At 42.0% G+C, this 27,794-nt stretch overlaps 2 protein-coding genes across 13 annotated transcripts in view; one reads left to right on the top strand and one right to left on the bottom strand.

The window, feature by feature from the left end:
* Window positions 1-153: 153 nt before the first annotated feature.
* On the top strand, window positions 154-11,274 carry lbk (lambik). Of its 2 annotated transcripts, none has more exons than XM_043427113.1 (12): window positions 154-1,873; window positions 3,711-3,854; window positions 3,998-4,135; window positions 4,257-4,400; window positions 4,507-4,794; window positions 4,896-5,039; window positions 5,148-5,386; window positions 5,956-6,417; window positions 6,637-6,918; window positions 7,020-7,295; window positions 7,505-7,738; window positions 8,062-11,274. In XM_043427113.1, the coding sequence occupies exons 1-12, from the start codon at window positions 1,644-1,646 to the stop codon at window positions 8,187-8,189; spliced, it is 2,709 nt and encodes a 902-aa protein (XP_043283048.1). In that variant the 5' UTR covers window positions 154-1,643; the 3' UTR covers window positions 8,190-11,274. The 2 variants fall into 2 exon arrangements, with proteins under 2 accessions (XP_043283048.1, XP_043283047.1); XM_043427112.1 differs by having other exon boundaries at window positions 155-1,873; window positions 7,505-7,792.
* Window positions 11,275-11,574: 300 nt separating this feature from the next.
* LOC122415176 (trehalase-like) overlaps window positions 11,575-27,794 on the bottom strand; it is a 42,064-nt gene continuing 25,844 nt past the window's right edge. For 4 of the 11 annotated variants that reach the window (XM_043427120.1, XM_043427119.1, XM_043427121.1 and 1 more), the window contains exons 2-7: window positions 24,459-25,184; window positions 19,524-20,306; window positions 19,248-19,381; window positions 18,264-18,817; window positions 17,647-17,903; window positions 11,575-13,527 (exon numbers count right to left, since the gene is read on the bottom strand). In XM_043427120.1, the coding sequence (XP_043283055.1) occupies window positions 13,386-13,527; window positions 17,647-17,903; window positions 18,264-18,817; window positions 19,248-19,381; window positions 19,524-20,306; window positions 24,459-24,598 (2,010 nt within the window). In that variant the 5' untranslated portion in view covers window positions 24,599-25,184 and the 3' untranslated portion in view covers window positions 11,575-13,385. Of the gene's footprint in view, window positions 13,528-15,193; window positions 17,474-17,641; window positions 17,904-18,263; window positions 18,818-19,247; window positions 19,382-19,523; window positions 20,307-24,458; window positions 25,185-27,041; window positions 27,061-27,146; window positions 27,285-27,794 lie in introns of those variants that run through there. The other 7 variants (XM_043427114.1, XM_043427115.1, XM_043427125.1 and 4 more) reach the window with 5 other exon arrangements.

The raw sequence follows: 27,794 nt of genomic DNA, 5'->3' as shown, positions 1-27,794 counted from the left end.
GACGTCGAACGTGGCGTCGCCGAAGTACAGTTTTCGTGTGGTGCCATCTGTATGGGGTAACAGGGTTACGAACTACTCGAGACTGCTTGACCAATCGAGAATCCGACGTTGTTTCTCCAAACGCATAAGATTCTCGTCTCATTGTGTATTTCTCAATTCAAGGCGAACTTCTTTGGCGTTGCGAGTGTTCCCCTCGCATTTCTCACGACGATATGTAGTAAACGTATAAGGCATTAGGCTGAGAGACATTTGTGGATAGTCGTGTCGGGATAGACAATTCGCAAGAAGATTGTCCGAGTGTTGTGTCGCGGTTACTACCTTATAAGACGTGGTGAATAAAAAGAAATAAGAACAAGAAAGAAAAGAGGAACGTCGCGAGTGTTCGCGGGACCCGAAGTGATTGTAGTGTGTGAAAACCGTCGTGACCCCAAGGAGTAAAATCTCCAGGTATATATACACGTACGACAGAACGAACGCAAATCTGTTGTTTTTTTTATTCGACTCACCATTCGTGTGGTTTTAGTGCAAATTGAATAATCGCGGTGAGTGACACGAGAGTATACATACATTCGTGATTTTTAACGCAAATAAAAAGTGTCTGTGAACATTTTTTACTACGTGAGATTTCAGGTGTATGACAAAAACAAGGGAAAAAAATCTAGCATTGCCATTGCATACCGCACATTTTTTTGTGATTTCTTGGAGCAACAATAATAGCAGTTCGTTGAATACTTGGAATTTCAAAAGACCAAGACTTCCCCGTAAACCTTTGTATTATCCTGGCTCAGACTCGACACAATAAAACCATTGTGCCCACTTCGAATAGACCGGCCCTCTCCTCTCCTCTTCCTCGACTTATTTTTCTCCCCCTTCGCCCCCTTACTCGTTTTCGGCTTAACAAAATAGCTATGGCGTGTAAACTTGACACCCCAACTCCGAATTATTTGAGTGTCGTAACGAAAAATTCCTTACGAGTTGACGGATAATTTAGGCGGAAATTCGATCACTCGACGCTCGCCTTAATTTCTCGATCGAAAATTTATAAATATTAAATAATGAACCTCGTTTACGGGAGAGATTGTAGTAGTATTGTTTCATAATGATAAAGTGAGGGAGGAAAAAAGGAAAACAACGAGCTTACGGTGAACGGCGATTGAGGGGGCGCGAGAGACGATCGGGGGGACATCTCTTGTACGAAAAGCCGAAACGATTTTTCGTCGTGGGCGCATCTCTCGCGTTAGTGTCCGTCCGAACGTGCGTGTGTGTGCGTATTTCTGCGGGATGAGAGAACTATAGTGAAAAACCGAAGGTGATGAGTGATGACCACAGTCGCTATGCAGGCGTCATCATGGTGCGTGAGATTTCAGTGTTTTCATTGAAACGTGTTTGTTTTGAATCGATACAAGAACGATATTCAAAGTTGAACAAATAAAACCGTATTTTTCTACCGATAAAATTGATAAAATTACGATGAACGAGGCGATTTTTATGAAACTTCATCGCGATGGGAAATAAGAATAAAAGACTTGGAAAAGCGAGAGTGGCCGGTGGTCGAAGTGAGAATAAATAGAGAAACGGACAAACTTTTTTCTTGTTTTTCCCTCTCGCTCTTCGTTGTATTCCGGTGAAAAAGATCGTTTATAATGTCGGGTCCACAAACCCCCGAACTTCAGGTATCGCGCAGCTTCTTCGAGCGAATGAAATTTTTTAGTATTCTTTTTTGTATCTTCCTCGATTTTCAATCGCTTACAAACGGTGACAAAAATATTCCCAAGTGCCCGGTTGAATGTTCCTGTTTCGGCAACTTCGTCGACTGCAGCGGCTTGCAACTGATCGGTGCGCCCAGCGGCTTACCACCATGGACCGAAACTTTGTAAGTACTATTTTCCTTCGAAACCTTTTATTGATTTTATTTTGTTTTTTCCTTTCTTCGCATGACTGGAGGCCCTCGCGATTCGTCGATTGTATCTCGATTTTTCTTCTTTCGTGATTTTCCCATTTTTATTTCAAATACTATACTTTTCCCCGCAATATTTTCAACTTTTCATATATTTCAACATCGTTATAATTATAATTTTTATTTATCAATTGAATTATTAATCTAAGACTCCTCGAAAGCCAATAGAAATTTAAAATTCTATCGATACCCATCAATCGTTGTGATTGAGAATGTAAAACCGTTTATCTATTCATAGTCAAGCTTGATTAGAATCGATCGGACGATTAGGGCATTCAATAGACGATTATGAGCCGACGTAATTTTTCCAGGACCCTCGTTTATCTCGTGCATTCATAAAATCAGCATAAATTTTGTTTTCTTATCACTTGCCTAGACATTCATTGAAAGTAATGAAAAAGAAGCACAAAAATGATTTATAAAACAGAGTGAAAAAATTGAAAAAAAATGTGCGCAGTTGAATTTTTCCACTTGCGAGAAATCCTCGTCGAATTTCGTGCCGAATACACGGCTGAATGGTGGAATTTTATTTTCGAAATGCATTAAAATACTCTCAATCAATTCTTGACATACGAAGCGCGATTATTGGAAAAAAGAGTTGACACGTAATCCGGAAAAAGATGGTCCAGTGGGGTTGTCCCATTGGTCGTTTGTCGCGGTCGTTTGGTGCCGGACACAGAACGACATTCGAGACGATACAAGCATTCGAGGCGGACACTCGATACCCCGTTCAGTGGAGAATAGGCGGAACAATTTATCAATTACACCCATGAAAATCGTTTTAAAACCGATGCGCCATTGACCGAGCTCATGAATAAATCTTGAAACGGAATATTTTTCATGCTACGTGAACGAGTTACAGAGCGAGCAATATTGAGCACGCTCCTATGAATTTAAACTAAAAATATTCTCCGTACGAGCCTTCTTTGCTCCACTTTATTTCCTCGATAAGAGACGAGCAAAAAAATCACTTTTTTTCCAACCTTTAATCTCATTTGTTTCCCAAACATTTTTGCAAAATAATTGAAACAAAAACGAGATTATCGAAAGGAAATTTGTGTCGAGCAACAAGTTGACGGAAATTTTTCGTCTCGACTGTATGAACGAGGGGGGATCCTTAAGTGAAATAAAATTGGTCATTGTCGCGGTCCATACGGGCATTCGTCCTCTCCTCGTAGGACACTCCGAGGATTTAATACATAAAATAGTATAAAATGTCTCGAGAGCTATAGCACGCTGGAAGAGAAAGAGAGAGAGAGAGAGAGAGCACTCAGGGATTCGTTCGTTCTCCTTTCCCCTCCGGTTGTTGCCTCATACGGAGGAACAAGGGTGCGTAGTATGAAAAAGGGGAAGTGCAAGAAACCTTGTAAGGCCTTTCGTCTCACTTTAAAAGGCAACAGTCTAATTACCATGTTGGGAAGTACCAGGCCATATAAGATTAAAAAAGAAGAATGAAAAAGGAGTTAAAGTTGTGTTCGCAGAGTACAGATGCTCTGCTTCAGCAGATCCACTTGGGGGAGAGAGCTCCGCGCTGTGTCCACCTCGACGAGTATCGATTTTTTGCTCCCTCGATTCGCCCCCCGAAACTCCTTTTGCATTGAATTTTTAGAGAATCGCAAGGACACTTTCCAAATTCGTAAAACGAATTTATTCGGTCTCGTTCGAGGCGTTGAAATACTGGTTTGGAAAATTGTGGAATGGAAACTCTGACGAATGCTCATTTTAAAAATGTTTTTATTTGTCTTTTTTCCAGGGATCTGAGCGCGAACAGGCTCAACGACAATTTTACGATCGGCCTATCGGATCTGGCACAATTGAGGGAACTGAAGGTCAACAGAAATCAACTTACGCAGATACCAGATCTTTCGATTCTCTCGAATTTAACGGAGTTGACGTTGTGAGTATACGTGAATAAATTCACATGCAAAAAAGCCTCGGCTCCTCGTTTCTTCTCGTTTTCATTTGTTTTTATCCCCCAACGCGGGGATAATCGATTCCTGATTTGAAAAATAATCTATTCGGTTTTATCTCCCTTGACAGATCGCACAATTCCATCAGCGATGTCAATGGTACGGCTCTGCTCGGCGTAGAAGAGCTTCAGAATCTTGATTTGAGTGGCAACAAGATAAGGATCTTGAAACGAGGCTCTTTTCTCGCTCCGAATCGTCTGACGCACTTGTAAGAGATTTTATAAGAAAATATTCTTTCGTTGTGAGAGAATCCAAGAATTTCTCCAACTCCCGACGGCCTCTCATCGATTCGTCCATTTACTAAACCCCTCATTTATACGCTTAATCAGGAATCTAAACATGAACGGGATCGTCCTCATGGAAAACGGGAGTTTGGACAACCTCACGGCTCTCGAAGAACTTCGCTTGAACAAAAATAATATAACTCAGCTCGTCAAAGAAGTTTTCACGAATTTAACACAGCTGCGAATATTGTGAGTCCAATAAATCACTCGGAACCACCACCTTTTCGGAAGAATCGTTGAACGATTTGTCAGCGGTTTTACTCGTCGGTATTATTACTTGTCGCACTTATTTTAGGGAGGTAAACAGAAACGAGCTGACTAAAATCGAAGGATTGAGCTTAAAAAACTTAACGAGTCTGGAGGAGTTGCGGTTGAAGAGAAATAAAATAAACACCTTGCAAGACGGAGCGTTTTGGCCGCTGAAAAATTTGACCGTTTTACAACTCGATTTTAACATGCTTACCGTCGTAAAAAAGGGCGGCTTGTTCGGCCTCGAAAGACTCCGCAAACTGACACTTTCTCACAATCGTATTGCGACCGTTGATTCTCAGTCTTGGGATATTTGCAAACAAATAGTGGAACTGTGAGTGCTTTTTTTCCCTTTGATTTATCAATTTGTCATTTTTATTGATCGATTCATTTTTTTGGTGTTTTTTACATCAACGAACGTTGATTTGTCCACAGAGATTTATCGGCGAACAAGTTAGCATCGATCGAGTTGAAGACGTTTGAATTTCTTGGAAAACTACAAAAGCTGAAGCTCAATCACAATAAAATAGCTTACATCGCCGACGGGGCATTCAACGATACGCCGAATCTCGAAGTTCTGTAAGTACGATTTATCCGAGGATAATCGGCTTATTTGTCAAAATCGCACGAAAACACAGCCATCAATTTATCGCACGATCCTCAATGACGCCACTTTCTTGTCCACAGGGAACTCAACAACAATAAAATATCCTACATCGTCGAGGATATAACGGGAGCTTTTATGCCGCTCGGACAGCTCTTGAAACTCGGTTTATCCCAAAATGAAATAAAATCAGTGAACAAAAATGCCTTCGCCGGTTTAGCGAGCCTTACGGAACTCGATCTCGTCGGCAACGACATAACGAGCATTCAGGAGAATGCCTTCGCAATTATGCCCAATCTCGCCAAGCTTAAGATGAATACCGGTTCGTATAGATTCATGTTTTTTTTTTTTTAAATACGACAGCTAAGTCCCAGCATCTGGAATCGAACGGAATTACCTTAATCTTCTTTCGGATTTACTGAATTTCAAATGTAACACGAATCCTGAGATTAAAAAATTGTCGCTTGAAAAAAACAAAAGTTTTAGTTTTATCATAATATTGTTCGTAATTATTCACAAAAATTGATTAATTTTTCGTCAAACGTTCCAAAAATTGTACTGAGACAAGATCGCAAATGGATTCGAACTCGCGTTTGAATTTTTGGCTACTTTTTGTTCAATACGAGACGAGGCGTCTTGAGTATTGACATTTCCGCTTATCTCGAGATTCTTTTAAACATAACTTCGAACAAAACCCTTAAAAATTTTCATCTTCCACGAGGCGTGCCTACTTAAAAAAATGAGAAGTTTTGACGTCAGTTCGAACATAAAAAAAACTTTGCGACCAGACTGTACTCTTCGCTAAGCTTATTTAACGAGTCGAAACGTCCGATTCGGCGTGGGCGGAATATTGGCTGATTCATGAAGCTCTTAATATTCTTCATTTGATAGGCGCTCTCTTGTGTGACTGTGGTCTTCAATGGCTGAGCGTATGGTTGCGCAGTCATCGATACACGGAGGCGAAGGCAAGATGCGGTTATCCCCATTGGTTACACGGTATGCCGTTGACGCAGCTCCATCAGGCTAACTTTACCTGCGACGATTTTCCAAAGCCTCGCATTATCGAAGAGCCATCCAGCCAAATGACTATACGAGGTGACAACGTGAGTCTGACTTGTCGTGCGACCAGCACCGCCGATACGCCTCTCATATTTAAATGGAAACACGAAAACGTCGAATTGCACAAAACTGGGCTTCAATCTGACACCGGCACCTCCGAACGCGGAGTTACTGAAGCTTCTTCGATTCTTCATCTTGTTAACGTCACTCATGGAAATGCTGGCAGATATCAATGCATGGTCGAAAATACTTATGGAACAACTTATTCCGCCAAAGCCAAAATCAGTGTTCTTGGTAAGTTTCTCGCTGCCAAGTTCCTTGGAAAAAAAGAACACGAATGGAAAAAAATAAAAGAAATTTTGGATACCATACAATTTCGAAAAACAGTTTTGAAATAACTCTGGAAAAAAAATCGAATTTTTTCTCGTTCGGTATGATAAAATCATTTTGAGTAAAGGAAAAGAATTTCATGTGTATGCGATGATTAATTTTGTTGAATGGATTTTTCCACAGTGTATCCGTCGTTCTCAAAAATCCCTCACGATATACGAGTGACTGCCGGGGATACGGCTCGGCTCGAATGTTCCGCAGAAGGTCAACCTTCGCCACAGATCGCTTGGCAAAAAGACGGAGGAAATGATTTTCCAGCGGCTCGTGAAAGACGCATGCATATGATGCCCACGGATCCGGTACTCTTTATCGTCGACGTCAAAACCGCTGATGGCGGCGTGTACTCCTGCACGGCACAAAACCTCGCGGGACTTATCGTCGCGAATGCGAGTTTAACAGTTCTCGGTAAATTGAATAATGAATTTATAAAATTGTACCAAATAAATTGGCTCATGGATTTTCAATTTATGTTTCTAATGTCCTTTTTGGGATTTTTCTTTCGTTAGAAACACCGTCTTTTGTCAAACCCATGGAAAACAAGGAAATAATGGCCGGTGGCTCGATAGTCCTCGAATGTATGGCGAGCGGTTCACCGCGGCCAAAACTTGTGTGGCGTAAAAATGGAAGCCCCTTGCAAGCAACCGAACGTCATTTCTTCACGGCTGAGGATCAATTGTTGATTATCGTAAATACGGTATCGAGCGATACGGGAAATTACGAATGCGAAATGAGTAACTCGCTAGGAAGCGTCGTCGGAGCTTCTCATCTCACTATAAATCCTGGTAAAATATTTCGGCTTATTCAGTTTCTTTTATCATCGTAATAGAAAGATCGGAATCGATGAAAATTATAAAGTGAGCCAAAATCTTTTTTAAAAATAATGAAGAAATTTGGACCTTTTCTTTCTCTTTCGTTTTTTTTTTCTTTTTTTTTCATTTCTGACTTTGATACTTTATTGAGCGAATTTCAATGCCATTTTTATCTTCTACAGCTCCATCGTCAGTTGTGAACGAAGATGACATGCTCGGACTTATTATAATAACTGTGGTATGTTGCGCTGTCGGAACATCGATCGTTTGGGTCGTTATAATATATCAAACGCGGAGGCGTTTGAACGCCGCCCACAACACAAGCGGTCAACCTCCATTAACCGCTATTGCAAATACAACCGACGGTCAAACTCATTTGTACCTGGATACAAGCTCCCAACACAGCAAGGACAGCGGTACGGGTGATAGTACTAATCCCAGTAGTGATCAATTACAACTATGCTTGCCAGGTGGGTTGCGGTTGTAGAATATATGGGATTTTTAAGGAAAAAAATCAACAATTTTTCCATAATTCGAAGTTTGCCTCGTAAAAAACAGCGGAAAACATGTCAATTGATATTTCATTTGACTTGTTTTAAAAGCTCGCATTTTTTCGTATTGTCTGATTACTGTCCAGGGGGGATGCAGATGAAAATGCTTCGTACTCCAACGTTGCAAACTTCGAATCGTATTTTTTTAACGGGACAGGACTAATGAAGAGTTTTTTTTTCCTTTGCAGGAGAAATAGTGACTTGCACTTCGAGCAACGAGGACGAATCCACTGGACCTAGCGGTGAAGACCCACTGTTGCGTTATACGAATCACGAACGACATGTTTCGGTCCAAATGGCCGAGGATATGCCTTAACGCGAAGATAAATTGGGAAAAGTCACATTTTAGCCTTACTCATCGCTTTACGGTACTCGATGGCGCGAAGAAAACAAAAAATAATCAACAACAAACGACACCATAGTATTCAACGATTCGTCAACGGGATTACCGCAGATGATTCATTTTTTGGCGGTCAGGGTTACGATAATTTTCTCAGTAACGAAACAAGAGGAAATTCGAAATTCGGACTGTTCAGTATTAAAAATTAAAAAAACGCCTGGAGAGGGAGCAAGAGAGGAGGGACTTTAAAGATCCTGGGAAAAGTGGAACATCCCGAAAGATGTTTCACTACCTTCGAATACTCGGGTCGTAGCATCCGACTAAAAAGTAAGAAGATATGCCGAGATTCTGGATCCTGAAAAAATGAAAACTATGCAAAATCCTTATCGGAATTCTCGTTATTACTATTCTTAAAAAAAACAGCCTCAACGGATGAGCGAAATTCAGAAAAAAATCTGCAGAGTTGCCTGTCCTGCGAAACATCGATAAAAAAGTATTATTAGAAAAATGTTGAAAGATCTCCGTGAAACGAAGTTGAAAAAATTCAACGATTCCCCGTCAAAGAATAATCTCCAGAAATTCTTTTTTCGTCGTAGAACCTGATAATTCAGTTAATCTATTATTTTTTCTGGATTTCTAACAACTTGTTTATCGTGCCTCCGTTGAAATAGATTCTCAACGTTTTTCTCTCTCTATCGAACGTCGTGTATTTCTGCTTTGGCTGTTACGTAATCTAAGAAATTTTACTCAACAACACGAACGCCGGGCTTTTTTTCGAGGATCCAGAGCGAGGTAGATCGTGTACAAAGTTTGTATAAGTTAAGCGAAACGAAGATAAAAATCATGTTTTTATGGCCATAAACGTACATCGACGTAGATACGCGTTTCGAGGAATCAATTACGAGTTTGATTGAGAAACACAAGAGTCCCGTATATATATTATATATATATATATAATGTACTGTAAACTAGACCAGCCATTTGTGATAGATATTTATTGTAGATTTACCCTATCGAGTAGATATTTATAGAATTTCATCGAAGATATGAATCTTTAAAACTATCTTCATTGAACGCGTTTAGAAAATGAGAGATAATTGATTAAGTGCAGCAAAGGAAAGCAAACGTGTGCCTGATTACGTTGAACCTCATAATCGGAGATGATAAGTGAAAATTTTTCAAACCTTTTGACACCTTTGTGATCCATCATTGAATTATGAGTTTTCATTGAGATTTTACGCTACGACGATCAATTCAGAATGAAAATTTCATTGATCGACAAATTAGTCTCAAAAATTAAAAGTTTTGAGATTAAATGGATCATCAATTGCTAGAGAAAATTTTCCCTTTCATCTCCGATGAATTTAGCGGATATTCGTCTTCCTTTCGACCTTTACTTTTGTTTTTTTCTCTTCACCTACTCAGTAATTATAACACTTTATTATCGATCGTTTAATTTTTCTTCAGTAACAGATATATTGCTCAGTAGCTGTGGGTGCATCACTCACTTATAAGAAAAAATGAAAGCAAATAGTTATACACAAGAGATATAATATTTGCGGGAAAAGCACGTTACGAAACCCGTTGCAGAGTAAACAGAATTCTTTAGTATTACATTTTACTTGACCAAGTGCAAAGCTCTTTTCCTTGGTTTTCATCTCATTAGGTATTCGTTACGATTTATATTCTCGTGTAAATCGAAAAAAGGAATAATTAAGGATTCGCGCGATAATAAGTCTTGTAAATATACTCCTTGAAATCAGTCGAGGTATCAAATTCGTAGTGGATGAAAAAAAAAAAAAACATTTTTTTTCGTTGTATTTCTGTGATTCATGTAACGTTATTTTAGTCATTCGATAAGTGAATTTTTTGTCCCGTGATTAATTCCGCACTAAATTTTATAAGTCGTGCACGAATATTTTTACGACTAAACACGCTGAAGTTTGAACGAAGCTGTTATAGCTCCTTCGAGTATGTACATTTTGATGAACAAATAAGTAAAATATTTAAAAAAACAATCCGATCAGCCGATTAGTAACGGCCGCGGACTTAGGGAAATTTTTTAATCGCTATTTCAGAAAATTTGAAATAAAAATCGTATAAAACTTCCTCTATATTTATGCAAGAAATGAAAATGAAAAAAAAAAAAAATAATGTTGCCTTAAACGCGCAAAGAGATGCCTTTCAAATGATTCTAAGCAAAAAAAAACGACAGTTCAAGAGCCTTAATAGAGAAATATTGCAGTTTATTTATGGCTTCTTATTTTTCTCACTGAAACAACGATAACGAGTCGGTTATTGTGCCAGGCCTCGCGATTTTTGATACGTTTTTTTACACGAACTCTTTCTCCAACGAGCGTATTTACAAATGTTTGCCGAGGGGCTATAATTTCCAGCAAATTCATTGCAAATCGCGATACAATCTGTTTCCTTTCTCTCTCCCCATTTTTTTTTCTATTGAATCGTTGAGCCCGCGTATTCGAGGAATTTCTAATGAAATCGCGATAAATTCTGTCCTCCAGGGTAAAAAGGCCCTTCTATTATTATCGTCATTATTATTACTATTATTATTGTTGTTGTAACGAATATACGATAAATTGTACTCACGTGAATTTCCGTCGACCCCTCGAGCAAAAAATCAGGTTTGACGACCGAATGAGACGTTTCACAGTTTTCAAACGTCTAGATTTTCGATCACGAGCCTTAATATTCCCCCCGCCCTCCAATAGTCAGTGTCGAGTTTTCAATAATTTTTAAGTATTAAGTGGGGTATCGCATGCAAACAAAGACTGTGTTGTTTTGTCGCAACTTCAAGAATTATTGAATAACAATGAGAATAAGAAAAACGAATAAACAAATTGACGAAAAAAATATTGAAAATATATATATTATAGTTATGTATGGATGGAAGAAGACGCGTGTGGATTCTGTTTAACGCATCGTGAATTGCGCGCAGATCTCTTGCTGCGTGCGATACAGAAATCGTGGCGTCTGTTTGGTTCAGTATTTCCTTGTTGTTATAAAATATTGTGTACAAATACAAGTAACCTATCAGATACAATCGACTTATTTTATTTATTAAACTAAACAATAACCAATCCCGAGGTAATTCAAACTCCTGCCAAAAATCTTCAGCTTTGGTGTTTCATTCTCCTTCGCACGTGCTTCGAACACAAAGTTTTATTTTTCATTTTTATGTAAAAAGATTTGGTGCTTAAGCTTATTCTGAATGGTGGGTTTCTGGTACGTACGATGGAAGTTGAAGCAGCTGCTCGTCGCAGCTTCTTCAACCAACATTTTACATTCGTTCAAATGTTCTTCGTCACTTTTTTAATTCGAAGGCAAAAAAGTGTGCTACGTATTTCGTTGAATTTTGTCTAAATTTTATTACAATATTCTTCACATCGGAAATACACATTTGCTAAACTTTACACCATTTCCGTTCATCTCTCTTTTTATCCAATCACACATCGTAACGAGAACTCGGTACTCGCATTCGTTAAAAAATTCCTTCGTTCGCAAGGCCTTGAAACAAATATTGATTTATTTTATTTTTCTACTTAAAATAATACTCAATCGCTTCAATGTTGCGGGGCAAGAAAAGTTTTTCTTGATGATTAGTTTAACGCCAATCACTTCCATGATCTCTATAGCGAGCGTTCTCCTTTTCAAGTTGTATTTCAGTCAACGGACGCGCAAAAAGTGGTGGCGTGTGTCCGTTTCGTCATAATAACGACCGAGAAACAATAAACACTATAATTTCATTAAATCATCTTGACGCATCGCGTCGGAGCGATTATCACTTCGTGCAAACTCGATCGAGTGTCAAAAAAAATGATCGAAGTTCCATTTTTGTACGAATTATTAAACTTCAACTATTTATAACGCACTAAGTCCATTCGATTATTTACAAACATCCGTAATATTTATGTACACTTATAAAATATGTCTAAATTCCATAATAAACATGTAAGCGATGTTACGTCGATGATTCACGGTTCTGAATTATTAAAAATATTCGTCAAAAATACATTTCTTCATTCCTCAATATTAAATATTATCTAAACTATGTTTTAGCAACGATTCATCGATCCAGGCGAGTCGTCGTCGTCGTAACAGGTTCGGTGTCCCGATCTCGCATCCGCCGATTTATTCTTCATTTTTTCTAGCGGAGAATATTTACAAATTTCTCGCTCTCTCCGGACTTGATACCACGAGAAACTGGAAAGTCTCGTTCAAAATTCGTGAATTCTTCCGTCCGTCGTCGAAACCGATTTTATTTACATTCGTTTATCGGGATGTAAAAAATCTCCAGAAGAAAAAATCGGTTTCTTGAGACATTTTGAAAATGTAAAAAAATAAAAGAAACGCTCGAAAAGTGTGCGGCAGAGCTCGTGCTGACTTTTATTCGTTATTTTTTTGTCATCGAAATAGGAAAGAGACGGAATTTCTCCGATGATTTTGATTTTCGAAAATTGTGATTTCGGAAATGTGCGTTTCACTGTATTTGATAATATTTACAATGATCGTTGAACGAATTCTGAACGATGCGCTTCACATTTATGCTACTAAGAATATCATTTTAACGAGATTAATAAATTATAATGACGATGTGATCTCATTGGCTCGAGCGCAAAATATTCTATTAGGAAACAACACCGTTAAAATCCTGCTAGAAAGCTTAGTCGACAATCGCGATTTAACGATGAATAAAAATGTCGCCGAGAGCAACACTTTTTCGGGTTAAAAATGTACAAATTCGGGATCGCGACAGGGAGGTAGGATCATATGGTGATAAACGAAAAGAAAAGTGAGAAAAATCGAGAGATAAAATTGTCAAAAGAATGAAGAATTCACGAGTGAATGATTGATTGAGATTTGTTTCACATGAAAATGAATGAAACGATGAGAATTCAGTTTAAAATGGTCCTTTCCTCCCCGCCAATAAAATCGACTTAAACCTACGCGCACACTTTGCTCGAAAAGGTTATCCCGACGAATATTCTGCATTGGAAGAGAATCCTGTTGTCCCTCGATCTCGGCGCGATGAGGGCGATTCCCTTAAACGAAATTCCTCCCACTTATTCGCGAGGAAGAAAGTGACGCGATGACACGCTTGACCTTGAGTTATTTGAGTTGAACTTTCCTTTGAGTGGGATCGCACGAACTTCGTCAATCGTTGCTCATGTCCTTGAGCTCGGTGTAAGCGATGCGTTTTCGATAAAGGTTTCCCGACGGTGTACCGACTCTTCGATTGTTTGGCATCGTCGACGGCCCGGGTGCGTAGTAGTGCCGTCGTTTGTACATTACCATTCTGGAATCGAATGAGCGAAAATAAATTAGTCTAAAAGTGAGAAATTTGTGACGAAAATAATTTCTACTGGTTACTTAATAAATCTCGAAATATTTCCTTCCTTTGTATTTTTCGACCGATAAAACGAAAGCGTCAAGAGTGCTAAGCATCTTACGATGTATACTACGCTGATGGAAAGAACAACGCAAATTATTCGATAGAAATAAGCATGAATCCTTGCAACTTCGAATCTTCAATTGTCTCGCGTGATGTGAAAAATTTTCGAAAATTCCAATCAGCTATGAACACACAATCCGACACTATTCCGACTCCAGAGCTATTTTGACCCTCTTTTGACTCATGAAAACACTGCAAAGGAAAAAAGACAAAAAAGTGGCTCGCGGAGAAAGGAGGAAGCTCGGTATAACGTGTCATCACTCGATGCGACGTTTCAGCGTAAAACCTACCGAAAAAACGTGTCAGAATGTGGAAAAGAATGGGTAAAGCAACGGAAGAAAACAAGCAGTGTGTGTACGTAATTGTGAGCGATTAATGTCACGTGACGCGATGGCTCAGTGACCTTGGAACAGAACATTACGGAGAAAATCCCGGAGTAGCGAACAACATCGATTTATTCACATTTCCATGAGAAACAGTGATGTTTGTGTAAAATGTAGAAACAGTTTGATGCTGAATTAGACGGCGAGAACGATCGGATTTCGGTGATTAACGGAACACGAGTTTAATCACCCATATCCAAGATGGAGAAACACGCAATTGCAAACCTAAATTATATGCACATGAGTTTGTGTGTGCGTGCCCGTGTTTTTGCAGTTTTTAATAGAGAACGAGACACTTCCGGGAAGCGGGAAGACAAGTTCTTAGCAAATTGTTAAATTCCTTGTAATTTGACAAGGACCGCCGCGCGATTGGACATGCTGTTCCATCCTCGACGTATGACTACGCACTGAAAATTGCTTCGCGGACGCCACACGAACGAACGAACGCATACACGAGCGATTATGAATCCGTATCGACAACTTTTTCGAATACTCGCCAAACGTTTCTTGTAACTTACGAAAATTCATCACGAATAACACGTTCAGAAGCGAGACATTTTTTTTTACGAGCCAACTGCAGGACGAATAAAAACACACCGGGACTTGTTACGTGTTTCTGATTCAACGTTACACTTGAACGCTTTCAAGGTTATCGACTGACCTATTTATAAAAGTCATCCTAAACAATGGAATTTTTTACTTCACACTGTTAAGTAGAAAAAACTGCAATTTTTTCCGCCTTTTTTTAAATTTTTATTATCAATGTGTGCGCGCGTATAGAAAAATACACATAAAAAGTGCGAATTCATTGTTTCGTAATGAAACGACGCTTATGAAGCGACTAAAAAAACTGAATGCCATGCACTAAACAAAGAATTCTATTTATGTGCAAAAATTTCGATAGTTTCTCACGCTAAATTACACATTATTTAAGCCTTACCCAAACAAGGTTGATATTATAAACTAAATAACTGTATTCGAAAAGTGAAAATAAAATATTTTTCAAAAGTGTTTATTTACTTTTGCGAATGGAACGCCCAGTTTGAGGTTGTATATTGAGGAAAAGATCGAAAAACATGCAGTACATGCGTGTGATAATAAATTAGGAAAATTATTTATAAAAGGAATAAAGAAAGAAAAAATATTTCATTTATTTTTGGTCATCACAGTTTTCGGGATTAAAGAATAATCGGATTAGCGGACGTTGAAGAATCCTATTTTCTAAGGAATTTTCTGTTTTTCATGCTGTTTTAATGGGCCACGTCGTACTCTCGATTCGGACGACAAAGATCGTGGATTTACTGTTCGGGCACCGGTCTCGTCGAGGCGTCGTTCGTTACATCGGCCTGTGAAGATCGAAATATTCTCGAGAATGAGGAAAGAGCAGGATTAATTTGTGTGGTTTTGCATCGCACGCGATTCGCCGAATACAAAGGTAACTCTAATAAAGGAAAATTGTGTAAAGTCGTTCAGGATTCAAATATTTGTGGCGTCTGACGTCTGCCGAGTACAAACAACGAATCTTATCAATCGACAGGCAAGTGAGACAGTCAACAAAGGAAAAAAGAGAAACATCAATCATCAAACACAGAGCAAACGTGTGAGGCTCGAACGTTCGACATTCATTTTTTTTATTTCATTTGTTTTTCTCATAATTAGACGATGGACAAATAAAATCGAGCAAAGTGATTCGAGCAGCTCCTTTGCAACTCCGTTCCCTCTCAACATTGATTTTGACCTTTTTATTTATTCTTTTTCTTTATAGTATTCTGTCACACAAACACTTCAGCTCAGGAAAATTAAGACAAATGTAGCGTATATCGTTTGTGTTTTTAGAGTCGCCGCGTCAAAACATTGCGTTATTAAAAAAAACTTAATATCGTAACGCTATTGAAACGAGCTTATAAACCATCAGGAATAGTATTTGGAATGTTTCAAATCATTGGTTAAATAAAAAATGTATGGATTGGACGAAAATGAGTGGAATATGTTCGAGGAAAATAATTGAATTCTCTTCTCTCGCTCGAGTCAACTGAATTCATAATTTCCTATGGATATCTCACGTGCTACTATCGCGCGCTTATGTAAAGTTTATGCACCAGAGAATAAATCTTGTTTGAAAAAGAAAACTACTGTGAAGCAAAACGAATTGGAATGACGACGTCGATGAAACTAGAGTCCTTACAATCGAACGAGTTCCCGTTGAACGAGATAATTATTTATAACTATTACTCTATGCAGTTTTTCATGCAATATTTGGAATCGAATGTTCTCTGGAACGACTGTAACGGCGGCTCGAACCACCGCTACGCTCGCATTTACTATGATAATCTTCTATTCCCAATGCAAATCGAAAATAGAGCTCGGACCTTGAAAATTAACAGATTAAATAATCATTCACTGGTGTATCAACTGAATCGCGTTGTCTCTCTCTGACTAGATGAATATTATCTAAGTTGATCGTGTGGAATATAGAAGCCGCAGCGATACTCCATTCCCTTGAACGACCCAAGAACAGGAATGTTCTAGACTTACAGTATTTCTTATCGCTTTTTTTTTGTACAATATTTACAGAGATCCGCAACTCGGTACTGCGTGCTGTCGGTCCTCCAAAAATCTTCGTTTCTACAAATTAATTCTACGTCCCTTTATCTTACGTACATGCCTAAGAGCGTTCTATCTACGAGGAAAAAATCGAGGGGTCAGCCAACTGCGGTGATTCGATCGACGGTTCTCCTTCCTTTTTTCTAGCATGTCCACTGAATTGGAATTGAAAAAATGAACGATTCGCGAGCTAGTGTCGTTTCGAGTGTTCCCGAAACTCCTGGCGCTTAGTTCCTTCCGGACCCCTCCGCATCCTTTCGTCCCGCCTTTCTTATCTTTTCTCTCGTTTCTTCTCGGACGACCAGCGACTCGAGAAGGCAATAAAGAACAAGAAATAAATACGAGAGCGCTCGAAAAAACGAGATTTTCCAGTCCCTCGAGGCGAGAACATCCTGCGGCGTGGAAATTTTTGATACCTCGCAATATCTACGGCGAATCGCTCCCCTCCGGGCCCAACGCCTCGGCTAACGTTTGACCTTGAGGTAGTTGGACGTTCGGAGCTCGATCATTGCCGACGAACGAGATGCGCGAGAAAGTAAGAAAGAATTGTGGAAACGATTTATCCGAGGGGGCACCGTCAGCAGCAGCGACACCGAAATCAGCAACGAACTCAAATACTGTTTGCCTATCTCGACGCTGGATTTATGCACGAAGTAACTCTCGATGTGCGACTCTCCCGTGAGCGGGATTTGAGTCTCACTCGGTCCGAGAATTCGTCGCAAAAGGACAACACAAGAACGACAACTAGAGTGCTATCGAAGGTTATTATGCTCCCCTCGAGGATGTAATGGCCAGTGGAATATCTGAAACAGAGCAACAAACGGTCGATTGAGCTCCCATCCTCGTTGCACTCGGCGAACGTAAATTTTTATAAAAAAACAACTTTTTTCATACTCGGTTTCTTTTTTCTTACTCAAAAAGTTTCCTTTTTCAGGAGAAATGGAGGACTCTGGAATTCTCTGGAGACTCACCTCACCCGATGAATCCTGCAGCTAGGGAAATGATTATCGCGAGTATGCCGGTGAGCAGTTGACCAGCGGTCGAAATGGTGGCAGATGATCCGTGCTGGGAGGCCAACTTGACGACGTCGTTCGGCGTGAAGTGATCGTAGGCCGTCAACCTTTGTCCGTATTTGTTGATAAGATCCATCACGAGACCGTTCGTCCAACCGAAGCCCGTTTGCACCGCGTACTCGCCCCCGTCTCCTCCGACCCCGAATTGTGTCGCGTCGTACTGTGCGATGAAAATTATTTTGATAAATGAGCATTCATCATTAGTTCGGTCTCCTCGGATCGTAACGGCGCCAAAATAACACGCTAAATAAATTAAACGATAAAACGCGAAACGAAATATTGTGAGAAAAGGAAAATTCATTCAAATTTCGCTCTCGACTCGGCAAAAATGTTTGTTCGAGCAACGAATCGTGGCAATCGAACTCAAACTCTTTGACTCTACGAAAAATTCTGTTCACAGAAGTTTCATGAATGAATTTTGAATGTTTCTTGTTTTTTTGTTTGTTTGTTTTTTTTTTTTTCATCGTTTTGGTGACCTCGATTCGCACAGGCGACGAAAGAACCTCGGAGATCTTCATACCTTTTCGTACATGTAGGTAGACTCGTTGAAAGCTTTGTAATTACTGCGAACCCATCGTTGGCTGAGCTCGTAAGCATACTTCTGGGCCCAAGCATCGCCGGTCATGTCCAACGCCATGATAACGAAGTATTGGAGAGGCGGCCAAGCGTTTGGATAATCCCACTGTTCACCGGAACGTTCCAAGGTCGTTGGAATGCCACCGAGATAATCTTCAACCCGATTTTTCTCAAGATACTTCATCACTTTGGCGACGAAGTCTTCTCGCTTGGTGACGTCGTAGCAGTTGGTCCACAGGGGCACGACATTCGTCGGGAAAAAGTAATCCCTTTTGACTTCGTTGAGAAGATCGTAATCCAACCATGCCCCGACTTCCTCGTGCCACAATATCGCCTCGACAGCCACTTTCCATGCCTCGGCGATGCTCCGATATTTCTGCACTTTTGTCATGTTTCCCATTCTCTCGTTGTACTCGGCGAGGAGCACGGCGTTTCGATAAATTATTGAGTTTAGCTCAACCGGCACGATGTAATGGGCCTTCGTGTGGGTCAAATTTCCTGGAATTGCGAAATTTTTTGATGCAGCCACTTTCGATCTGCGCTAATCTCAAACCTCAAAGCTGCTTCGGAGCTTCGCTTCTAGGGATTTTTCATTCGTGGAGATTTCATATTTGAGACGAAGAAAAATCTTTCGAGTTGGAGGAATAAAAAACGGATTTAAAAAATTTTATTCAATTTAAAACAAAATTATTGGCTTGAGAGAAAAATCATTTTCGAAAGTTTTCCCAACGGTCCCGAAGGACAATATTTCGAGGCGCCCAAAACTCAAATATCTTTGCTCCTCTAAATTTCAGATGCGAATCGGAGACTCTCGGTTCTCGAGAGTCCTTTGTCAAGGTGTCGAAATGTTTTGTTTTGCGTTTGGAGAAAAAGGGTGTAAACCACGATATTTTTAGGGTCTCCGAAGCAAACTACCGCCTCAAGGTACCTTGTTTCGTTCCATCGTGAATGAACCATCTGGTCGAAAAGTCCCATCCAGTTTCAGCGGCAGTCTTGAGCTCCGAGTAATGTTCTTCCTTGGCCTCCTGGGTTCGAAATATTGTAGCCGAGTGGACGTCTTCTCTGATGGGAATTGGCACAAAAAAATGGAATTTTAGAGACTTTTGTTCCCACAAAAATAGACTCGAAGTCACTGGTTTCGTTTCTATAATTAAAAAAAAAAAAAAAAAAAAAAAACTTGAGAAAAATGCGTTTTTCAAATTACTTGTAAGATTCCGGTCTGGGGCCTTTCGATTTTTCGTAGTATCTCGCCAGGACGAACAGCTTTCCGTCTTTTTCGATGGTGACGGTGCGGTTGACCATCCAAAAATCGAATTCTTTCTCCAGCAGCCACAGATTTTCCTCGAGCCATTTCCAGTCGCTCGTCGCTTTGAGGTACTCGTGGACCATCGGGATGAGCATCGGGGGCTGGGATCTCATCTCGTAATAAACTCTGCCGCCGTTCGGGATGAAGCCGAGGCGATCGACGATGCTGACGAAATTCGAGAGCATCCCGCGCACCGTCGTGTACATTTCCGAGAGCAAGAGACCTTTGATGATCCAGTACGAGTCCCAGTAATAAAACTCGCGGAATCTTCCTCCGGGTACGATCACCGGGTTCGGCACGTAAATAATCGAGTACAATTCCGGATTGAGTTTCACGTGATCGGTCATTTTTCTGCCCAAAAATTTCCAAATGTCGTTGAGATCGGAGGCGAATTTTCGCAGCTCCTGGTCCTTTATGCCGCGCAAAAATTTGGGCTCCTTGCGCCAGTCCATCGGGATCCAGTCCTCGAACTCGGAGCCCGGTTCTTCGAAATTCGCCTCAACGAATTTTCTCGTCTGATTCTTCGACGGATTGTTGTCCGTCTCGTTCATGAAGTGACGGAACGACTCGAGGATCTCGCTCGCCGGTTTCCTCATTTTCATGTCAACGAAGTGCTTCGAGTCGTCATAAATTGCGCCCAGTTGCACCGTCTTGAGCAGCTCGCCGTAGCAGTATATGTCGCTGCAACGTCATCAATTACCCTTTTCGTATCGCATTGAAAAAACATTGATTCTCGATCGTCGATCCTCCCTCCATTTCCGGGGGAAGCAAATTTCGAAGCAGAAATCTCAAAAAAGTTTTGAAAAATTTTTTCTTTCGATTATCTCCAAATAAACCGAGTCCAAGAATTTCTCGTTCGAGATTATCGACGTTTTCATGAGTGCCGGGGACGCGATCGCGCTGCCGGGTGCCAAACCTTTGTCAATTTGTTTCGGGAGAGCGCAGCAATTTCAGGCTTCCGGGCGTGCAAAAATCGAGGAAACGAAGGAGGAACGTACACGAGGCGGACGTTGCGAGTTACGTAAAACTCTCAGCCGTGTGTGTGCGTGTGCGCGCACACGGCGAAGCGAAATGACACGAATAACGCGGGAGTCCGGTAAGAAGAATTCGATCCGCGGGAAAATCATTCGAATTGTATATTTGCGCACATTATTCTCCGCGTATACGGCCTCGAGGCTGGGAGCGTGGCCGCGTTGATGCATCGCTTTTCCCACCGCGTTAATTCTCCTCGGAGATTCAACCGCGTCGTCAGACCTCGCGGGCTCGAAACTCGATTTGGGCAATCGCGCTCCCAGTTACCGATCTCGGCGGAGGCAGAATCGACATTGAGAAAATGGGGAATTGAGAGGCACGCGAATTGAGGAAGCTTCTTTAAAGAAAGAGCGTCGAATTGAGAAAATTTGTGAAAAAATCGCAATCGCGACGAGGAAAATCTGCAGACTCGATGCTCGAGAATCCATTAAAATTTCAAACACAAAATTCAGCTCCGAAAAGATAATCCCAGTTCGTTGACATCATAAAACTATTCAATGAAAGGCGCGAGGAAAAATGAGTAAAAGGAATAACGGGAGAAGAATTGAGCAACCGCGCGAGTTTGTCTGTAAAAGTAAACGCGATTGAGCAGCGAGAGCGACGCCGAGCCGCGTCCTCGAGTCAGCGATCGGCACTTTCGGCAATCTTTGTTGTTCCTTTTTTCTCCGATCGGTGGTAACTTTTTCGAATGAAAATGTGAATCATATGTAGAAGACAAAGATCTGTGCGCGGTAATAAACGCGGATAAGAAGCGTTCGCGAGCAGCGCGGGATTCAATTAAAATTTGACCTCGTGCGATATCCGACTACTTTCCATTCCTCCGACGCTATAAATCCTTTCTCGTGAGGCTCTGAGTATACTCGGAGACCTTAAAGACCGGTGGAACTTGACGACGCGTATATTCAATAGCGGCGTTTCCTCAGTGCTCGTATGTTTCCGGGAACGCCTCCGCGAGAGGCTTGACAGTTTTGCTGATCGTTGATAAGCCGATCCTCGGGATTTGCAGTTTTCCCCTTAACCGCGGAAACCTTTTATCTTTAGTTTTCTTAGTCGCCGTCCGTTGCGACGGGGATCTCGGTGAATTTTGAGGGGAATTTGTGAGCGAAGATGCGAAGAGAAGCGACGTTTTTCGTCGCGAATTTTGTCTCCGCGCGATCGCAGTGAACTCGCGATCTTTTCAGTAGGTTTTGTCGCCGAATGTTTTGGTAAAAACGCCAATATTCTGGGACGCGGGAACGTGCAATCGGCGAAGGAGTAACTCGGGGATCGAGACCTTGGCGGAGCACAAGTGCGCGCGGTCGCGCGCCATTCAAATTTTCAAGAATAACATTAAACACGTGAATTCCCCAAGAGACTTTGAGCTCGTAACGCGATGGACGACGGGCTCGGGCAGAGCTGATTGTAATTACGACGGAAGAATCGTCGGAACGGAAATAATTGCGCGATTAGCAGCGGCTTCGCAACGATTCGCGGCTCGCAGTGTGCGCCCGAGGCGACGAAAGGGCCTGAAATTGGAAAAAATTGGGATTTCGAGGGTGGAAAATGCGTCGCGGTGTGCTCGCTCTCGTAATAAATTGTGGCATGATTTCTTGCTGATTGATTAATGAAAAAAGGCTGTCACGCACTCGCCTGTTCCTCGCGCACGCCACTCTCGCTGCTGCTGACTTCTTGGAACAAAGACTAATCTCGTTTCGGCTTGAAAAGAGTTTAATAGACTCGTTAACGAGGTTTGACGACGTGTTCAAGTGAGCGAGAAATCCAGACGGTCGGAGAAGACGTATCGCGGCGTAAAACAGAGCTTGGAAAATTCTTGCACGCCTCGATCTTCCACGGAGATCAAAGCTCCAATTAGCCTTAAATCCCGCGATGGAAAAAACAGCGGGAAAATCCGCTCGAGGAGATGCTTCGCGCGCCCTCTTCGGCGAATGAACAAATTTTCAGTGAACTTTCCATAGTGGAGACAAACACTCGTTAATGGTTTGGCGAAGCGCCAACATCTCGGTCCAAATTCGTTACCAGCATTTTCGAAAACCATTGAAAAATGGGAGCCCGAAGAAGCTTGGCCGACGAAAATGCATGAAAGAGACCGTTGTACGAACAATTTAATTGCCCTTGGACGGCCAAATCCGAAAATCATTCGATTAAGCGTGCTGGTCACTTGAAAAACAACGGTGCGACGTGACGAAGAACGAATTTGAAGAGGGCGAGCACGAGAAGAGCGGGGATTACGTAAAGCTGAAATATTTTTAATTATTCTCGGAGCGAGGAGGCGATTGAAAAATCTTGTGCGCGATATAATGAAGTGATCGCGGTGAAACAAGCGGGAGTGGAAAATTTTTGGAAACATATGCGACAGGTTCACTACCGCGATTTTACGTAATTATAGAAAAATAATTTTCCTAAAAAAATGCAGCCCTGAGACCCGAAGGATCGAGGGGCCAAACTGAGCGCTCCAGAAATCAAATTTGTCCACGAAAGTCCCCTTTTTCCTCTTGGCATGGCAATTCGTCAAATATGTGCGTTAACCGAAGTTAAGGTCACGTCATATTTGCTAACGTCGCTCGAGCGCGTGTGATGAGATTTCCTCGTGTATTTATCGCACGGTGCACATACGAATCTCGTTAATTTATTATTTTACGTGCGCGATGTATACGCATTCGTCGCGACGAGAGCGAGTCGTTATTTTACTTTGGTTAAGTGACCATTTCAATGTTAAGGTCTCTCTTACGAGAGCGCATCGAGTCCCGTTCCGTCTCGCCCCTTTTTCTCTCGTTTCTCGTGGAAGTTTTTGGGAGGAGTGGTGCCTCGTTATCAGACTTTTGAGCCTGCGAAAATGGAGACGGTCTTTGGTCTGTCAGCGTCGTATTAATCAGCGCTAACCGAGACGGCGCTATCGTCTTTTATGGCGGATCATTTGATCCGACGATTGGAAAATTATTTCTTTTTATTTGGCCAATAACACGGGACAATCCTTCGGTGCGATAACAACAAAATTTTTGATAAAATTCCACGCTAGTCTCCCGAGTTTTTCGCAGGCACAAAAATATGTTTTCGGGTCATAAACTGCGAGAAAAATCCTCCATGGTTTCCGGAAAGTTCCTCGAGTGTCCAGATTCAGTTGTTTTTCAAAATTGTGAGAATTAATAGTGACTCGCGTCACGAGTCTTTTGACGCGCCGCTTGAAGAAGAACAAATTGAGCGACGAGGAAGCGAAAAAATGCGGCGATTTAAAGACACACGCGGGGTTCATCCTTGGACCTATTCCCGGTGGCACTCCCGTTACGCGTGAGAGACAAAAAAAACAGCCAGAGTATCGCTCCCTCAGCTGATGAGCGACGACGCTCGTTTATTTTCAATTTTAGTTTTTTTTCTCGGAGCTCTCGATTCGCCGGTAATTATGGCACGAGTCTATCTCGTAGGCGTGCCCCCTCGAGCCTCGGAGCTCGAAACGAAAATTCATCGACGTCTCTGGGATGATTCACGAAGAGAGAGAGAGAGAGAGAGAGAGAGAGAGAGAGAGAGAGAGAGAGAGAGAGAGAGAGAGAGGAGTGGGGACCGAATCGAGAAAAAAATCAAGTCGAAGAAGCGATCGAAGGAGTAATTTTTCTCTTCGAACGATCGCTCGATCGGATGCTGCGCACGCATTAATATATCGGAATGGAAAATGTTTGCGCGTGCGTTTGACGTTTTCCTTCCGTCCGAATGTCAGAATATCATAACAGAGTAAAAACAAAAAAAATGATTGAAAATGTCCATTTCGGGACAATACGATTGAAAGATTCATCGTTGGAGCGGACTTACCTGAAACAGGGCGGCGGTCTCGCTTCGTAGTTTTCATTCTCCGCGGCAACAACTTCGAGGAAGGATCGTTGAATGGTGACCAGAGCAATGACAATCTGGGCAAAGTTCATCGAGGTTTTTCTCCTCCCCGGAACCGCCATTATTCGTTCTAGCTTTGGCCTGATACTCACGAATTTGGAGAAAATACTTTCCTCGCGAAAATTCAAGCCTCTTTGTCAGCAAATTTCTCCTCCTCTCTCTCGCTCACGGCTCGATGAGAAACTCTGACAATTCTTCCTTCTCTTCGCCAGATTTTTTTTCACTCTCGACAATCCACTGTACTCCCTCTCTCTCTCTTTGTTTTTATTTTCTTCTACGCATTAATAGTTTCTCTCCGTAATTGCTCTGCTTCCGCGCACGAATCGCTGACGCCTCGTTTCCGATCGTTAGTGCGAGTCTGATGACGATGAAATTACGTGATTTCCGAACGACGATCGAGGACGTGCGATCCTACTCGCGGGGCAGGGAAGAGAGAGAGAGAGAGAGAGGGCGGATTCAAGAGCGAGATTTGATGTGATTTTTGAGTTTTGCGGGACGCGCGATGAAGCTTTTTTGTTTTGAATTTCTTTTATGATGAGTGAGCCTGAGATTCCTGCTTACTGTTTCGTGATCGCTTTCGCCTGAAGGTCCGTCGATTTGTTCGATCCGCTCGATCCTTTCAGCTCCAATAATATCGCCTCAACATCTCTGCGAAGGAAAGAAAAAGAGAAGAAAAATGATTTTTTCGTCAATACAACAAACTTCGATGGAAAATCAATTTCTGTTTATTTTACTAGCATTTTCCGACTCTCCGCGACTGAGAATCGCGGCGCGTGTCGTGTGTCACAACGAAAGAAAATTTGATCGATCGATTGACCGAAATAATCGATGCTTCTCGCTGCACCGACAGAGCCACGTGCTCTCGCTCCCGCTACTTCGCTTGGCACGTGTTTTCCCCCGCTCACATGATTCGGAGGTGTGCTCGCTACACTCGCGCGATTATCGTTCGCTCGTCACCGCTCTCGAAATACACTCGAGCTATTACAGCATACTCATTTTATTCAATTGATCATGCATTTACGCGGCATTAAGGAAAAGTTGCGATTCGAGACGCGAGCTCGACGAGCGGGCTTCGGGCTTTGGGCTCCCAGGCACTTTTACAACGGCTTGAATCATCGTTTTCTCTGTTTTATCGAAATGGCTTCGAGGCTTCGCGTTCGGTCGATGCTGATCACGGGGTGCAGGGAAATATCGTTCCGATATTGACCTTCGTACCAAAAGCTCGTCGTTCTCGAGACTTTTTTGCCTGACGACGAACCGTTGAGGCCGTTCGAACCTTGAAAAGCGGCGATTTTTCCGCTCGAAGAGAAAGAAAACTTTGAGGAGATTTAATGAAAGTGATTAGCGCGCTCGCGTCTTGGAGCGAACGAAGAAAAAGCAACGTCGAAGGCTCTGAATTTAATGACTCGAGGATATTAATGCGCCGGAACCAAAATGCACGCGCATATGCGGCTCGCGAATAATTGAGACAGTACAAAATCGAGGAAGCAATAATTTATCTCGAGGCTTCTAATCACGCTTGAATTACTTGGCGGGATATGAAATTCGCGGGAAGTTTGCGGCCCATTTTTTCCCCAATGGTAAAAACGGTATTTTGAGGTTTTGAAGTTTATTAGGATTGGCAGCGCGTCGTCGCGTCGGACGAAAGGGAATCGAGACGTGACATGCGCTCCGTAAACGATAACACGCGTGTGCGGACCACCAGTCAAAGGAGCGATTGAGTTCTATTCCGGGCCTTTCAATGAGAGGAATCTTTTGAGCTAGCGAGCTTGACCCAACTGGGTGGCTCCGAAAATAGCGACTGTCCGCTCGATGTTTCTGTCTTTCTTTGCTCACCGAACAATGAAAAATATATTTGCCCAATGAAATCAACGGAAATTACGATTCCGAGTGGTTTTTCCGGCGCGCGGGCTCGCCGCGAAGGGCCAGCGAAAAGACTTTTCCCCGGAAAACAAATTTCCCTCAAAACTTTGTCAATGAACCTCCGCGTCGGGGGTTTTTTCGGCTCGGTCATTCGACGAATCGCGCGATACAAGGGACGGGAAAAGGCGCGGCCAAATTCGCTCGAACTGTCGCTTTTCGACACACGCAAAACTTTCCGCGCATCATCGCGACTCGCCGCTCGACCGAATGCTTTCGATTCACACTCCGATTCACTGGCGCGCTGCTACGCACTTTCGAGCCAAATTGCACCGACTCCAGTCCGACCAAAAATGACGCTTCAAAATGATTTCAGATCTTTCGAATTCGGGTGAAATTTACTCTCCGATTTCTCGAATGGACGAATTTTTTCTTGGTTTCGGGTGTGGAAAAAAGCGCAAATAAAAGTAACTCCGAGTGGCCCGTTCAATCTGAAAATTTGAAAGAAAATCGGTGGACAATGATTCCCGACGAAAAACGCGTCAAAGTTCGATTGAAAAACGGATTAAACTCGGAAGCGAAAATGAGACGAAAACCCATTGAATCGAGGATCCCAAAACATTTTTATTTCATTTTTATAGATACCTTCAGGATATTCGATCGCTTTGGACGTCGCGATTCTTTCAAACTCGTACGATGTCTTACCGTGTCAAAAAAAGCGTGAGTCAGCATGAAAGTTAATCGACAAACCTCTGAATTCGTTTGTTCGTTCGAATGTTAAAAAAACGTTGGAGATATTGGAGCAGAGTCGGCGCCGCTCGTCTCTCAATTCCTCGGAATAAGTCGAGCGGTTTGTGTTATCGCGCTCAGTTCTGATCCGCGACTGAGAGTAGCGATCGCGATCGCGGAGCAGCCGCGCGCGCGACACAAATCTTCGTAAGCGTGAGAGGCCGTTTGGCGCAGCAGTACAATAAGCGTGCGTACACGACCGAAGTGAAGCAGAAAAAAACGACTCGCGCGAGTGAAAAAAGTCTCAAAGTGGGGGGGATCGCACTTGATACGGCGGAGACACGAAAGGAGTCAACAAATTCTATTTTTTCCCCCCGAAATTGTATTTTTTCAGGTGACTCACGAATTCGGCGATAAATCGTGGAGCGGAGGCTGTTGGAGTTTCGCTATTGGGAGGAAAATTGAAAAAAGTGTGAAAAACGAAAGAAAAATCGTAAGAAATTGGCGAGGGAGTCGGAGGAAATAATTTCTTCGGGGTTTTTGTGCAGAAAGATTTTTCTCGTGGAAAAATTGGATGACGAAATTCCCGGGGGAAAGGAGTGCCGGAGAATTGATGAAAGATAAACGACCCCGAGAGGGAAGGAGAATCTTCGAAAGTAACAACAAATC

Source organism: Venturia canescens, chromosome 8, assembly GCF_019457755.1.
Source record: "Venturia canescens isolate UGA chromosome 8, ASM1945775v1, whole genome shotgun sequence".
Lineage (NCBI taxonomy): Eukaryota > Metazoa > Arthropoda > Insecta > Hymenoptera > Ichneumonidae > Venturia > Venturia canescens.
Note: the sequence above shows the minus strand (reverse complement) of the source record. Positions and strands in the feature narration are given on the sequence as shown.

Excerpts from the sequence above, each read along its gene's own strand:
- lbk (XM_043427112.1), top strand. The coding sequence starts at position 1,644 with ATGTCGGGTCCACAAACCCCCGAACTTCAGGTATCGCGCAGCTTCTTC. Across the intron at positions 5,040-5,147 it reads ACGCCGAATCTCGAAGTTCT|GGAACTCAACAACAATAAAA; the intron begins GTAAGTACGATT and ends TCTTGTCCACAG. Across the intron at positions 5,387-5,955 it reads CAAGCTTAAGATGAATACCG|GCGCTCTCTTGTGTGACTGT; the intron begins GTTCGTATAGAT and ends TTCATTTGATAG.